The sequence below is a fragment of the Alternaria conjuncta genome, assembly GCF_024043145.1.
Source record: "Alternaria conjuncta strain BMP 0040 chromosome Unknown scaffold_9, whole genome shotgun sequence".
Lineage (NCBI taxonomy): Eukaryota > Fungi > Ascomycota > Dothideomycetes > Pleosporales > Pleosporaceae > Alternaria > Alternaria conjuncta.
This window is the reverse complement of record NW_026250098.1, coordinates 904,788-919,965: the sequence shown is the minus strand read 5'-3', so window position 1 is coordinate 919,965 and position 15,178 is coordinate 904,788. Positions and strand designations below refer to the sequence as shown.

Here is a 15,178-nt window from a genome sequence, read left to right as displayed (position 1 = left end):
GCAATACTGGTGGGAGGCGTGTACTTCTCTGAGGCAACGTGGTTTGCGGGCTAGCAGCAGGCGGAGGGGTTCTGGAAACGGGCGAGAAGAAGTCTCGGATGCTTTTCTTTTGGGGTTTCATGGCGGAGAATAATAGAGGGGTGGTGGTGTAGACGGGTGGGGTGCCTGGTGGTGCAACGTCGTGACGCGTGAGGCGCCTCGAGGCCGGGAATAATTCCACAGTTCACAGCACGCTGTCACGTGCCAGGTCGACGAACAGCCCTGAATTGACCCGGGGCTAAGCATCTGGGCGCATTCCACCGTGGACGCCTCGCTGCCTGGCGCAGGGCGTGCAGGCGGGCTAGATTCTTTGCCATTGACGACATGCATCGGAATCCGCATTGGCCGGCATCCGAATCTCGCTGGACGGAGGTCCATTTTCACCTGCAGAAAGTAGCTCGCATCCGAGCGATGCCGCCCTCACAGAGTGGTGACGTCTGTTTCAACGGTTTCGCATTGCTCTCACTGCGCTGGGCAGTATCAGATCTGAGGTACAAAGGCCTGCACCGTTAGAGGTGTTATATTAAGCACATGGATGCGGCTCTAGACGCTTCATTAATCCGAGTGCCAGCTGTGAAAAGTGACTTGTACGAAGCACGGAACTGAGGATCTCCCGGCTACGCCATGCACAGCGGAGTCGAGGGACTGAGGGCTGAGATGATGCTCCACTCGACCTGCTTAGAAGGGCTGCTGGCGGTGGCCCGCGGAAGCTCCGCTGCGATTAGTCCATGAACTGGCACTGGCAAGTCCAAGTGCTGACTGCTGACATGCTGGGGCCATGTGTTGCAGAGGATGTGTTCTCTTCCCTCTGAGGCACTGTTGCCGAGCTTTGAGATGGGGATGTGCACTGTGTCTACTGCCTCTGTGCTGGAGCGGCCAGGCCACGCGTCGCCAACGCGCGCGACAGAAATAAATGCTCCTGTGTTGGTGCGTTTAATGATCAGATCGCAGTGCGGGTCCTCCAAGAGCAACTAGGCTCGCATCTTGTTAAGACCGTAGCGGCCGGCCGAGGGAGTGCGAGGCGTGTGCTTCCCGCGCCGATGCTTCTGTAAGCACATGGCAAGCATCGCATCCATCCATTCATCACTGTCAGGGTCTGTCCAAGTACCTGCCGCTCCGCTGTTTCCCCTCGTGCTGCTGGGCCTCATCGTGTACTGACGACACTGCACCGCCTAATTCATCGCCCGTCGCATCGCCTGCCTGCCTGTCGCTCCGCCTCTGCGTGCAAGTTCGTCCGGCATCTTTTAATATCCGACTACACGGGCGCCCATCTGTTCTCACCCTCCGCGACAACAACACCACCACGCTCCCACCGCCCCTCAACACCCGCCCGGCACTACATGCACTGCACCCGTCGCCTCCCACCCGCGTCCGACACGATCGAATTGGCCTGCCGCGCCGCGTAGAGCCTTCCCGGCTCAGGCCGTCGCCGCCCTCGCACCGCCGCAGCCTCCCCGACGACAGGCACCATGACGCTGCAACCCTACATGGAGCCCAATGAGACCGAGGTGTCACATCCGCAGAAGCGCATACGTTGTGAGTGACACCACCCGCTGACAGCACAGAGTTGAGAGCACGCGCTGACGGGAGCCACGCAGGGGCAACACACCGCGCAACCGGCATCAAAGCGGCCAACAAGCGACACTCGCTCAAGGAGCGCCTGCACCGGCGCATAGGCTCTGGCGGCGAGAAGCGAGACTCGCTGGGCAAAGAAGGCGGGCCGCCGCTCGACCACGACCAGTCTCCTGAGAGTTCAGATGCAGGCGCCGACCACGAAGACTCCGGCCGCCGAGTCTACTTCAACGTGCCCCTGCCCCAAACAGAGCGCGACGAAGAAGGCCAGCCCCTCGCACACTACGCCCGCAACAAGATAAGAACCGCCAAATACACGCCCCTCAGCTTCATACCCAAGAACCTGTGGTTCCAGTTCCACAACATCGCCAACGTCTACTTCTTGTTTATCATTATCCTGGGCGTGCGTACCACCCCCTCTGACAATTCCGACACCTCCAGACTAACATGACCGTCTAGATTTTCTCAATCTTCGGCGCCAGTAATCCTGCGCTGAACGCAGTACCCCTCATCGTCATCCTCGTCGTAACCTCCATCAAGGACGGAGTAGAAGATTGGCGGCGAACCGTCCTCGACAACGAGCTGAACAACGCGCCCGTCCACCGACTCGTCGACTTTAACAACGTAAACACGGCCGAGGACTCGATTTCGCTATGGCGGAGGATCAAGAAGGCTACCACCAAGGGCATAATCTCAACATGGCGCTTGATGAAGAACGCGAAGAGCAAGAATGGTGCAAAGGGCAAAGGCGGCGACGACAACGCTGTCGACGGCACGCGCCCCTCGCACGAGACCCGCAGAGCATCCATCGCATCGCACAGGGAATCCTACTTTGGCGGCGAGAACGACATCCAGATGACACCCGTGCCTTCACCGCTCCCAGGCCAATCCCCAGCGCAATCCCCTCCGTTGACTTCCGGGCCAGGAGAAGGAGACAAGATCCGCGGTGCAGACGCCAATCCCGGTGTGCAAAAGAAGTTCTGGGGAAGCGTCCTGAACCCGAACAAGACGGTCCCGGAAAAGGCACGATTCAAGAAGGACGCGTGGAAGAACGTTCAGGTCGGCGACTTTGTGCGTCTCTACAACGACGAGGAGATCCCCGCCGACGTCATTGTTCTCTCCACCTCTTCCGACGACGGCGCGTGCTATGTCGAGACGAAGAACTTGGACGGTGAGACGAACCTCAAGGTGCGCAACGCACTGCACTGCACCCGAGAAGTGCGACACGCTCGACACTGCGAACGCGCCGACTTCGTCATCGAGAGTGAAGGCGCCCACTCGAACCTGTACTCGTACAGCGCAGCCATCAGGTGGCAGCAGCACAATGCAAAGGACCCTGAAGCACCGCCGTACGAGATGGTTGAGCCCATCTCCATCAACAACCTCATCCTCCGTGGCTGCCAACTCCGAAACACTGAATGGGTACTGGGCGTTGTCGTCTTTACGGGAGAAGAGACAAAGATCATGATCAACTCTGGTATCACGCCTAGCAAGCGAGCCAGGATATCAAAAGAACTTAATTGGAACGTTGTATACAACTTTTTCATCCTGGCCGCCATGTGTCTGGTTTCTGGAATCGTGCTCGGGGTGACATGGGCCCGGGACGACACCACCCATTCCTTCTTCGAATATGGGTCCTATGGAGGTAACCCTGCTACAGACGGTGTCATTGCGTTCTGGGCTGCCGTTATTCTCTTCCAGAATTTGGTTCCCATTTCTCTCTACATCACCTTGGAAATCATTCGAACGTTGCAGGCCCTCTTCATCTACAGCGACATCCACATGTACTACGCAAAGCTCGATTACCCATGTACGCCCAAGTCTTGGAACATCTCCGACGACGTGGGCCAGGTCGAATACATCTTCTCGGACAAGACGGGAACGCTCACACAAAACGTCATGGAGTTCAAGAAGGCGACCATCAATGGTGTGCCCTACGGAGAAGCGTATACAGAGGCTCAAGCAGGTATGCAACGCAGACAGGGTATCAATGTCGAAGTGGAGGGTGCCAAAGCTCGCGAACAGATAGCACGCGACCGTGTGCGGATGCTCGAGGGTATCCGCAAGATGCACAACAACCCCTACTTGTGGGACGACGACCTGACCTTCATTGCCCCGGACTATGTCGACGACCTGCGTGGAGACTCTGGAATGGAACAGAAGAGAGCCAACGAGGAATTCATGATCGCTTTGGCTCTCTGTCATACTGTTGTTACCGAACGCACTCCAGGCGACCCACCGAAGATCGAGTTTAAAGCACAATCGCCCGACGAAGCTGCACTTGTCGCGACTGCTCGCGACTGTGGTTTCACATTCGTAGGCCGCGAAGACGACCGTCTCGTCGTCAATGTTTTGGGAGAAGAGCGCAAATACCAGGTTCTCAACACCCTGGAATTCAACTCCAGCAGGAAGCGCATGAGTGCGATCATCAGAATGCCCGACAACCGAATCGTCCTCTTCTGCAAGGGAGCCGACAGCATGATCTACTCGAGATTGATCCCCAATGAGCAGCGACAGCTCCGTGCCGACACCGGTGAACACCTGGAAATGTTTGCACGAGAAGGACTCCGAACACTGTGCATCGCTCAAAGAGAGGTTTCTGAAGAGGAATATCAAGAGTGGAACAGGGATTATGACATCGCTGCCAACGCTATCCAGGGTCGTGAAGATAAGCTGGAAGAAGTATCTGATCGCATCGAAAACCACCTGTGGCTGATCGGAGGAACTGCCATCGAAGATCGACTTCAAGACGGTGTGCCAGAGTCGATCTCTCTTCTCAGTCAAGCTGGTATCAAACTGTGGGTCCTAACGGGTGACAAAGTTGAGACAGCCATCAACATTGGGTTCTCTTGCAACCTACTCGATAACGACATGGACCTCATCATTCTCAAGGTTACCGATGACAACATCGGTTCCGTGGAAGCTCAGCTTGACGAGAAGTTGAAGATCTTCGGCTTGGAAGGCTCTGAAGAAGAGCTAGCCGCCGCTCAAAACGATCACGAACCTCCACCACCTACGCATGCCATCATCATTGACGGAGATACTCTTAAGCTAGCTCTGGATGATTCGGTAAAGAGGAAGTTCCTTCTTCTGTGTAGGCGATGCCGGTCCGTTCTCTGCTGCAGAGTCAGTCCCAGTCAGAAGGCAGCTGTCGTCAATATGGTGAAAACCGGCCTGGACTGTCTCACTCTTGCTATCGGAGACGGTGCCAACGATGTCGCTATGATTCAAGAAGCCCATGTCGGTGTCGGTATCGCTGGTGTTGAGGGACGGGCAGCCGTCATGTCCTCTGATTACGCCATTGGTCAATTCCGCTTCCTCACTCGTCTAGTGCTTGTTCATGGTCGATGGTCCTACCGCAGACTTGCAGAGACGATTGCCAACTTCTTCTACAAGAACATCATCTGGACGTTCTCTCTCTTCTGGTACCAGATTTACACCAACTTCGACAGCCAGTATATCTTCGACTACACGTACATTATCTTCTTCAACTTGGCGTTTACGTCACTCCCTGTTATCGTCATGGGTGTTCTGGATCAGGATGTCGATGATAGAGTATCTCTGGCCGTTCCACAGCTGTACCGTCGTGGTATCGAGCGGAAGGAATGGAGCCAGCCGAAGTTCTGGTAAGTACAGTATTCTCAGAGCGTACGAAAGATTGCTAACATTCTTCAGGGCTTACATGGTCGACGGTATCTACCAATCTGCGGTCGCTTTCTTCTTCTTGTATGAGATATTCGCACCCGCTACTTTCGCGACTTCCAACGGACTGGACCTGGCTGAATTCCGACGCATGGGTATCTATGCTGCGACTACCGCCGTTTGTGCTGCCAACATTTACGTGTTGTACAACACCTACCGTTGGGATTGGCTCATGGTCCTCATCGTCGTCATCAGTACTCTCTTCATCTGGTTCTGGACCGGAGTGTACACCTCCTTCACATCGAGTGCTCAGTTCTACAAAGCTGGTGCCGAAGCATATGGTACTCTTAATTTCTGGGCTTACGTCCTCTGCGCTACGATAGCTTGTTTACTTCCGCGCTTCATTTTCAAGGTTGTGCAGAAAATGTACTTCCCCCTCGACGCGGACATCATCCGAGAGCAAGTCAAGCAAGGCAAATTCGACTACCTTAGAGACACTGACGCCTACCTTCCTCCACCGCCCGAGAAGGTGGCTGGTGAGTCAGACTCTAACAAGTCGGAACCCGACGCTACAAAGTACAAAGCCGCTAACGCCGATGCTACCGATGAAGACGTGCGTCCCATCTATCCACCATCAGTCGCCCCAACGGCTACGACGCATAACCCAAGAAGTCAAAACGGCAGTAACAGCACCGACTACACCTTCCGCCGCTCTACGGAAGGTCTTCCACCCGCACCCACAACGGAAGCTCCTCCTCCTCTCGCCCACCGTATGTCGACCGATTATCGTGTGCGACCGAGCTTCGATCGTGCACGCATGTCTATGGACCGTGTACGCCCTAGTTTCGAGCAAAGCAACGACTTTACATCGGCAGCTATGTTGACGCGACTTGAGTCTTCGCATAGCCGTAACAGCTTCCAAGGCCACCGGAACAGCTACCAACATGGTACTCCCAATACACAGCCAGCGGTCATGAGCCGGTTACGCAACGCGATACGGAGAGCAACAATAACACGGGACGAGGCCCCGGAACATCTTCGTCAGGATCAAGAAGATGTACCGGACGTGCCCGCAGTGCCCAAGAGCCCACCACGGAGTCCACGAAGTCCAAGGAGCCCGCCCAGGTAGTACCTGCAGCGTCGGTAGGACGGGTGGACTTGTTTGCATACCGCGCCTTACTGTTTTCCTACTTTGACGAGCCGTTACGACTCTTTTTTGTAAATAACCGATCATATTTCTCTTTCCTGTCACGTTTCGCATTATGCTAGCGATCTGACCATGTTCCTTATCCACACATTACTACTACCACTACTACGCTTTATTCCCTGTCTGCGGTTTTTTCTCACTTGATTAGAGACTGAATGGGCGTTTTCGGTTTTGCATTTTCCTCGCATGTATAGCTGTGATTCCCTCGTTGAGCTTTCCTTGTTTTACATCTTTCTCTATCTACACTGATATCGGAGCCATGGAGGGGAGAGATTCGATATGCTCATTGTGAGATGGATGGGGAGAAAAGTGTTGATGAGCATGGCTGTAGATATTTTAATGATGTGTGGCTGGCCTGGCAGTTTCTTAGGCTAGCCTCGACGTTTTACAAGATTGCGTTTTGCATGGATAGTTCGTGCAATGTGTGATGGAGTCAATAGGCTTCATGACTCTCAAGCTTTCCATGCTTTCTTCGGTCTGAGTCTGTACAGTCATAACATGTCTCGGACTCATCCAACACCGCGTGGCTTCCTCTTTCGGCTCCAGCTTGCGTTTGCAGCCAATCCGCTGCTAGCGCGCTCTTCAGGGTCCATCTGGTACACTCACACCCTACGTTTACTCACAACCACAACATTGCCGGACAGAAAAAGGCGTTAGTCACAAAGAAGATACCTGGACTCAAGTCGGTACGTTACTAATCTTTCCTTAATATCTATGCAACCAGAGAGGTTGTTGTCACGTTGTTGCTTGGTGCCTGGCGAGCGAGGGTAGTGCAACCACAAGAGCAGGTGGGTCACCAACCTTGGAAGTCACGATTCACTGCGGATGCCTTGTATGCGAACACGTCGAGCGTTTGTACCTGGAATAAGAGTCGTAAGTCGCCGCAACTACCATACTGAACATTTCTACACTCACCCGGCAGATACCACGTTCTAATACTTTCACAACACGCGCCTTTCGCTACATCTTCAACGCAACGATATTTACTACGTGCACAGACTTAGACATGGCTTTCGTACATCCCGACCGCGCGAAGAATGTAGGAGACGCAAGGGCGCAGGCTGGACGCGCGACCTCAGTCAGAGAACGTGCTGGAGACTTGGCACCTGCGCAAGGAAGAAACAGGAGGAGGAAGTGGGAAGACACTCAAGATGAGCAGTATCCGATGGCTGGGGGCGAGGTCCAGGCACCGGACGAGTATGACAAGACTTCAGGAAATCGACCCGGTAACAGAAGGCCCGAGCATGCACAAGGGCCAGGAAAGAAGGCGAAATTCGAGCATACCCGCCCGCCGCATCCGAACTCCTTCGATGCTGATCGCAGCAAACGACCGAAAGTTGAAGCATCAGTACCACCCAAAAAGAGTGACCCTCGAAGGAAAGATCCCGGGCGGCGCAGTCATCAACTAGATAAGGCACTTCAACTCGCCCCGAAATACCCTGACCTCCAAGATATCGACGCATGGCGAAAACTAGCTCAGAAGAACGAGCGGAGTTGGCAAGCAGAGGATGCTTTTGTATATCGGCATCTGCGTTTCGACCAGTGTCCTAAGGGGCTGGCGTTCAAAGAGTGGAAGATCAGAGTGCATCGAGAGATGGAGGGGTTGGGCTTGGAACATCCATTTACAGGGCCGCAGACCAAGCATGCACCTGAGGATGAGGTCAACAAGAAGAGTGTGGCTGGGGTGACAGAAACAACGGTCGCGACAGCGCAGAAAGAAGAAGAGAGCAAAAGGCGCATGGAAATGGAGAGGATGGTTGCGGATGACGGGTTTGACATTGACATCTACGGTGACGAAGAGACGCGGAGGAAGTATGAGCCGTGGATCAGGAGCCGGATGGATCGAGTGTAGATGTTTGGGGTGTTTGTCTCACTCACTTGGGCTTTTGCATTGCGGCTTTGACGTAAGTCTATGGTTCTTTGGCGATTAGCTTGGTTGTACCTCTCACTATTGCGATGCACTCGGATTAGCAGCACTTGACGAAGGTTTGGATGAAGGTTTTTGAGAGTAATAGCACCATACCGGTGATCGGTGTGACTATTTTGTTCTGGTCTGGGTATCCCAGAGCTTCCGAATCAACATCGATTTGGCAGCATGAACGTTCACTTACAAGTCTTCGTGATCATAATCTTTAGTCTTTTGGCGGAATAATTTGTCCCAAGCGCGCACGTGTGCGTCGCGTCGGGACCTTGGGAATGCCAAGACTAGGCAGTGCTTGAACAGAAAGTTAGAGACTCACATTCACTTGGACTACTACGCTCGCCTTGCGCAGAAATTTCGACACTTTAAATCTCTGGGCAGATCACGCAAACTCGCCCGCTACCTCCCGACCAAGCTCACTGCTACAACGACTCACACCTCTTGTTCCGTGCTCCCAGTTCACACAGCGATGTCACTCACAAACATGGCCATGACCGCAGACCCCGAAAAGGCAGAGCAAGAAGCTGGAGGCTCGGCTCAATCACGTCGCGAGAGCGCGGAAGAGTACAAGCCGCCTGCTCTTCCTCTCCAACAAGGACTTCCCACGACCGATGGCGATGCAGGCGACCCAAAGCCAGCTGATGCAGTATCCAGCCTCATATCCCACGAGTCAGAGATCGTTTACAAATCCAAACAATCCATCGCTCGGAAAGATAGGGACGAGGAGCTTCGACTTGCACAAGTGGACATCAAGACCAGGCTTGAGGAAGTGAGCAGCGGTCTGCGAGAGCTGAAAGCGAAGCTCAAAGCCAAGGAAGACCTTATCAGAGCACGCCGCAACCTTTCAAAACGCGCCGCCGCCGCTGAAGAGAAAGACTTGAACGTCAAGATCGAGAAAATAAAAGAGCAGTTGAGCGCCAAGGAGGAGCAAGCCGCGTTGCGCCGTGCCAAAAAGAACAACATGCGCGAGAAATGGGCCCAGAAGCAGAAGACGGACTACGAAGAGCGAGAGGCGAGACGTAGCGAGCAAACAGGACAGGAATCAGAGATGAATGACAGTGCGGAGCCGGCAAGCGCAGGAGCTGTGATAGAGCCTAACGACTGGGACAACTTCGATATCGATATCTATGACGAGTAGGGCGTAGACGAAGAGTATGACCTAGCTCTACTCGTCTTTACTGCCGTGTCAAGATGGGTTGGTTGATAAGACTTTGGAACTGCTGCACACATTGTATTTTGTTGCGAACTGACGATGCGTTGTTCTGGCTGCGCTACTTGCGACACAGAGCTCGGGTGCTACTCATGTCGAGTCAGGATATCGTACGATCCTTTACCATGTATGAGAGGAAGACATAGACGCTGTGCTCTCCCAACATGTCTTCACTTGTGAAGAGTGAATGCCCTGAGTGTAGCCAGGCTGGAGCTGGGTGAAGACCGCGCTAGTGTGTTCACGCTAACCAATGTTATCCTAGCCGATCTACGGGCATGTATGTCATCATCGATCGCGTCCCGACCTTTTCGCGTAGCTCGTGAAGTATCACCGGAATCTCGCGACCATGGCATCTCTGACTCTCTATCATTCATACCCGTTGCGATGCCGCCGTGGTCATTGATCTCACCTGCCTCGCGGGGCATAGGCTTCGCGCTCGCAAGACGGGTGTTGCAAACCACAAACGCGCCCGTTGTCGCAACAGCGCGGAAGGACCTTGACAAGACCAAGGAAGAGTTGCTCGATGGCTTGGACGTTGACGAGTCGCGATTGTCGGTGATGAAGTTGGATGTTCTGGGTATGTAACCAGCATTGATGGTGTTGTGTGTACGACGATGGTCAAGTGTTGACCACGTTTCAGACGAGACGAGTATCGCGGATGCCGCAGCGAGCTGCAAGAAGCAGTTCAGCGGCAGTCCCAGTCAGCTTCAGCTCGCACTGATGGTTCCCGGAATTCTGTTTCCGGAGAAGTCACCAGCCCAGATCAACGCCGACGATGCTTTGCTGACTTTGTGAGTAATGCCGCTATCCCAGGTTTACATGATCAATCTGCTGATCTGATACACCAAAACCCAGCCGCACCAACACGTTAGGCCCAATGCTGATGCTCAAGCACTTCTCTCCCTTCCTTCCAAGGAAAAGCGCAGTCGTCGATAAGGACCAAGAGGACATGACAGGTTTACCAGATGTAGCTACGATAGCTATCATGTCAGCTCGAGTTGGCAGTATCAGCGACAACCGCCTCGGAGGATGGTACAGCTATCGAGCTTCAAAAGCTGGTGTCAATCAGGTAGTCAAGACCTTCGACAATCATCTGAGGACTGCTTCCGGCGACAACGCGATGGCGGTTGCCTTGCATCCTGGAACTGTCAAAACAGGGTTGAGCAAGGACTTCTGGAGCAACGTCAAGAAGGAAAAGCTATTCGAGCGCGACTGGGTTGCAGAAAGGCTGATTGATGTGATCAGGGAAGTCGCGCCTGAAGGACGAGGGAAGTGTTGGGACTGGGATGGGAAAGAAGTTCCGCCTTGAGGCACATACAGAACGCAGGTGCAATCCCATTCCGCCTACTATAGGCATCAACAAAGCCACCATCTTTTCTCCCACGCAACTCTATCATCCCGACCCGATCACCGCTTATTCTACCAGTATTACATTGCTTGGCTTTCGTTATCCAACCAGCATACCCCGTCCCATCGTTATCATGGCAGCTCTTCCCAACTCGCAAGGCGTATTCAATAGCTCGGACGATGTTTCCGTACCTTCGCACATACACACACATGCCGCAAAGCTACCTCAAGCACTCGCTATTCGGCCCACAGACTCGCAGCAAATCTCGACAACGATCGACTTGACGTATACAAGTCAGCAGCGTACTTCGGACAAGCATACAAACCATACGTCTGGACCATACAGGATCACGACTGGTACTCTTCGAGGAGGCGCTGGACTGCCAGGAGAACACGATGAGTTCGATCACGACATGCCAACGGGCGATGATTTCTACGACTCCACTGAGGTCTCTGCCGAAGACCAAGCTTTACCTGGGGGGTCCCCCGGCTCTGTGTCATCTGGGTATTCTTCTTCTTCCGACTTATCAGCCGCTGCATCTGAGCACTTCCATGAGCAGAATGAATTGCAACGAGCTTCGGATGATGCAGCCTCGACGGCTGGACCATCAGCGCACCCATTCAGCGCAGCCTTCTTAGCTAGGCCTTGGCACGACGGTGACTATTTTTCCCCCAGTCCACGTCTCGGTAGTCCATTTCAATTCGAAAATGCGCCGCTCACCGGGTCCCGTAATGCGTCCAGATCACACAGTATGGACATCTTGCCCTACACAGGACCACCCAACGACAGCACAAGCTCAATCCAGCATACTCCGTATGAAGGCCCAAGCGAACGTCAGCCTTTAATCGGAAGCCATGTTCCAAGCGGAATACCGCCTCCTGGATACACGTACGATGGCGGGGAAGAGCATCTGCCTGTGGCACCTCAACCCCCCGTGGCACCTCAGCCTCAGGCGGAACCTGAAAACCCCGCACGGCGACGCCGACGGAACAGAGCGGTTCAGGTTGTCGGATTTGATCGCTGGCGCGCAGGCTTCCGTGCAGGCTTCCGTGCAGGATTGGCGGAGTTTGGCCGGAGTCTGCTCGTTTTGAATAGAGAAAGTGGGAAGGACATACGCAAAAAAGACAAATGATGGACTGGCGTTAAGGGCACTTGTATCGGGAGGTTCTTCTTCAGTGTTATCGGGTATGCATGCAGATAGCTGGTCAGATTGATCAACCAATTCACTTCAACGTGTATAGCTATCTTCATGAGGGTGTTAGATGTGCACATGTCTACCAGCCAGCTCGTCGTCTTTGTAGGTTCACCGTGACTATGAACCACCTTAAATCGGTTGTACTTGCGTCGATTTATAACTTGGCGAGCATCCGGAGGTCTTTCATCGAACTAGGCATGCATATGAAATTTCCCTCTATTTACAGGTCAAAAGGCTGACACGTACATGTGTATAGGGTTTTGGGTACATAGAGATGTCGTTTCCTAGGGAAAGAACCCAAGGCCAGCCTTACCAGCACGTCAGCCTAGAAAAAGACTAAACACCCTAGAGCCTACATCAAGGTAAAAACATACCAAGTAGGTGGCCTAAGGTCAACATAGGCTCTAGGGTGTTCAGTTTTTCCATTGTATGAGGTGCCAGTGGCGGGATCTCGGAGTTGAGCTTCCCCAGAGCGGGGCACCCCGCTCCTGCCTGAACGAACGTGTAGGGTACACCAGCGAACGGCCCCGCGTACTTGCAACTCAATGTTCCGAGCAGCGAGCCCGATCCCGCCTACTTCCTTCTAAGTTCTCGATCTCATTCGCATTGTTAAGTGCGATGATGGTGTGTAGCTTCAAGCATGTGATATTTGACGACAGCCAGCTTGCACCAGCCACGTACCCGCGTTCCACGAAACGCGATACTGGCTTTCTGGAAAGCTTCACAGCATCCGATCACCAGGCACGGAAAAACTTTACGTTAGCGGGCGCATTCGCGAGGATCGACGTACATTTCTCCGCAATTACTATGAAGCCTCGGATCTGGGAAGCTCATTAAGCCCGGTGGCTCTGCAGCTCATCGTATATTCGCGTCACCTTGCATAACGGTTAAAATACGTTATGTGTTCGATGACAACAGCAATAGCACTGCGGAACCAGTCTGGCTAAATGAGCACAATTTGGTACGCGAGACGGCTGTCGATCGCGCTTCTCCACAGCAGGCAAGTACCAGCCTCTTGGTCGTAAGGTCGACGGTAGGCATAAAGCATCCCGCATCGCCGCATACAGGATGAACTCTGTCGAGACCCTCTGAAAATCCTCACGATGCGGTTTCTACGAAGCATCGTGACAGCTGTCCTCGCATGCGCAACTCCAGCGCTCGCGCAGAACTCAACGTTCCTCAACCCAGTACTTCCAGGTTGGCACAGCGATCCATCATGCGTCAACGTGAACGGGACGTTCTTCTGCGTAACTTCCACCTTCATATCGTTTCCCGGGCTACCCATCTACGCATCGAAAGATCTAGTCGACTGGAAACACATCAGCCACGTATGGAACCGTGAATCGCAGCTCCCACACTACAGTTACTCTAGTGACGGCCAACAAAGAGGCATGTACGCAGCGACCCTGCGATTTCACGAGGGTGTTTTCTACGTCATCTGCGAATACCTCGGATCGGACATGGAGGCAGGTGTCTTGTTCAGGACTACAGATCCTTTCGACGACGCGTCATGGAGCGATCCAGTGACGTTCGAAGCTCCCAAGATCGATCCCGATATTTTCTGGGATGATGACGGCAAAGTGTATGTCGCAACTCAGGGAATCATCGTGCAGGAGATGGACATCGATACTGGCGAAATGGGACCTGTCATTTCGCTGTGGAATGGCACCGGCGGCGTTTGGCCCGAAGGCCCACACTTCTACAAGAAAGACGGATGGTATTATCTGCTGATTGCTGAGGGCGGAACAGCCGAAGACCACTCAGTCACCATGGCTCGCGCCAGAAACATTACGGGCCCTTACTCCCCCAGCCCATACAACCCACATTTGACGAACCGCGGTACATCAGAGTACTTCCAGACCGTCGGGCACGCAGACCTTTTCCAAGATAACAACGGCGAATGGTGGTCTTGCGCGCTCGCGACCCGCGTGGGTCCAAATGGTACATCTTTCCCCATGGGGCGCGAGATGGTACTCACGCCAGTTACGTGGGAGGAAGGCGAGTGGCCCGTATTCCAACCTGTAAGAGGCAAGATGACTGGCTGGCAACTACCTGCGCGCTCAAGAGATGTGCCGGGTGACGGGCCTTTCAATTCGGACCCAGATGTTTACGACTTCCCTTCAAACTCGACAATCCCACGCAATCTTGTGTACTGGCGTGTTCCTCGCGATGGCGCGTTCAAGACAACGCAAAAGGGTCTGCAAGTCGCCCTAGGTCGCAACAATCTCGCTGGCTCGCCAGGCGGGTCTGACCCAGCTTCGAGGGCTGTGAACTTCATCGGGCGCCGCCAGACAGATAGCACATTCAAATTCAGCGTGGATCTATCCTTCGACCCGAAAGCTGATGGGGAAGAAGCTGGTGTGACCGCCTTCCTCTGGCAGACGGCAAACATCCAGCTCGGACTCATGCGCAGTAATGGGTCGACATATCTGCGTTACAACTCTACGGAACATCAGGAGAAGAGGACGCCGGTACCCGCGTCTTGGAATGGAAAGCCGATGCGCTTTGAGATCACGATGCCGGATCCAAGGACATACATCTTCTCGGCTACGCTAGCCCACGGCAAATCAAGACCGATCTCGTTTGGCAGAGCTTCAACAGAGCAACTGAGTCCATCGGGCTCGTTTGTAGGGACACTCATCGGTGTGTATGCTACTTGCAATGGAGCTGGTTCAGGGCTAGATTGCCCAGCTACCACACCAAACGCGTACTTCGGACGGTGGAGGTATAAGGGTATCAGACAGTACATTTCCGAGACTGAGAGCGTGCCAAGCGAAGCCTTCAATCAAGGTAGATAAAACCTTAGTCGAGGTACCAACAAAAAGTGGTGGAAGACTGTATGAGATTACTTCGAGTGGGAGCTATCGTGAGACGTCTCACACTGTAGACCTAGATAACTCTTTCAAGCAAATGTAAACCAGACCTGGTTATATCGTACTATGCACGGACGTGAGTGCTGAAAAGGTCAGAGGAGTGAGCATTCATTTTTGAATACTCTATTCCCACCATTGTATCAGCTGACAGCAAGGCTGAAGCCATTTCAA

The 15,178-nt window shown here is 53.6% G+C and overlaps 5 protein-coding genes across 5 annotated transcripts; all 5 read left to right on the top strand.

Annotated features, from left to right (window-relative positions):
- Window positions 1–1,508: 1,508 nt before the first annotated feature.
- J4E85_006774 (uncharacterized protein) lies at window positions 1,509–6,382 on the top strand (the record flags this gene model as incomplete). Its single annotated transcript, XM_051471010.1, has 4 exons — window positions 1,509–1,575; window positions 1,638–2,014; window positions 2,071–5,237; window positions 5,287–6,382. 4 exons carry the CDS (start codon window positions 1,509–1,511, stop codon window positions 6,380–6,382), a joined length of 4,707 nt encoding a protein of 1,568 aa, XP_051325220.1.
- Window positions 6,383–7,466: 1,084 nt separating this feature from the next.
- J4E85_006773 (uncharacterized protein) lies at window positions 7,467–8,312 on the top strand (the record flags this gene model as incomplete). The annotated part of the gene is made up of 1 exon (XM_051471009.1): window positions 7,467–8,312. One exon carries the CDS (start codon window positions 7,467–7,469, stop codon window positions 8,310–8,312), a length of 846 nt encoding a protein of 281 aa, XP_051325219.1.
- A 553-nt stretch (window positions 8,313–8,865) lies between these two features.
- Window positions 8,866–9,519, top strand: J4E85_006772 (uncharacterized protein; the record flags this gene model as incomplete). The annotated part of the gene is made up of 1 exon (XM_051471008.1): window positions 8,866–9,519. The coding sequence occupies one exon, from the start codon at window positions 8,866–8,868 to the stop codon at window positions 9,517–9,519; it is 654 nt and encodes a 217-aa protein (XP_051325218.1).
- A 456-nt stretch (window positions 9,520–9,975) lies between these two features.
- On the top strand, window positions 9,976–10,900 carry J4E85_006771 (uncharacterized protein; the record flags this gene model as incomplete). Its single annotated transcript, XM_051471007.1, has 3 exons — window positions 9,976–10,168; window positions 10,232–10,382; window positions 10,447–10,900. 3 exons carry the CDS (start codon window positions 9,976–9,978, stop codon window positions 10,898–10,900), a joined length of 798 nt encoding a protein of 265 aa, XP_051325217.1.
- A 2,337-nt stretch (window positions 10,901–13,237) lies between these two features.
- On the top strand, window positions 13,238–14,932 carry J4E85_006770 (uncharacterized protein; the record flags this gene model as incomplete). The annotated part of the gene is made up of 1 exon (XM_051471006.1): window positions 13,238–14,932. One exon carries the CDS (start codon window positions 13,238–13,240, stop codon window positions 14,930–14,932), a length of 1,695 nt encoding a protein of 564 aa, XP_051325216.1.
- Window positions 14,933–15,178: the final 246 nt, after the last annotated feature.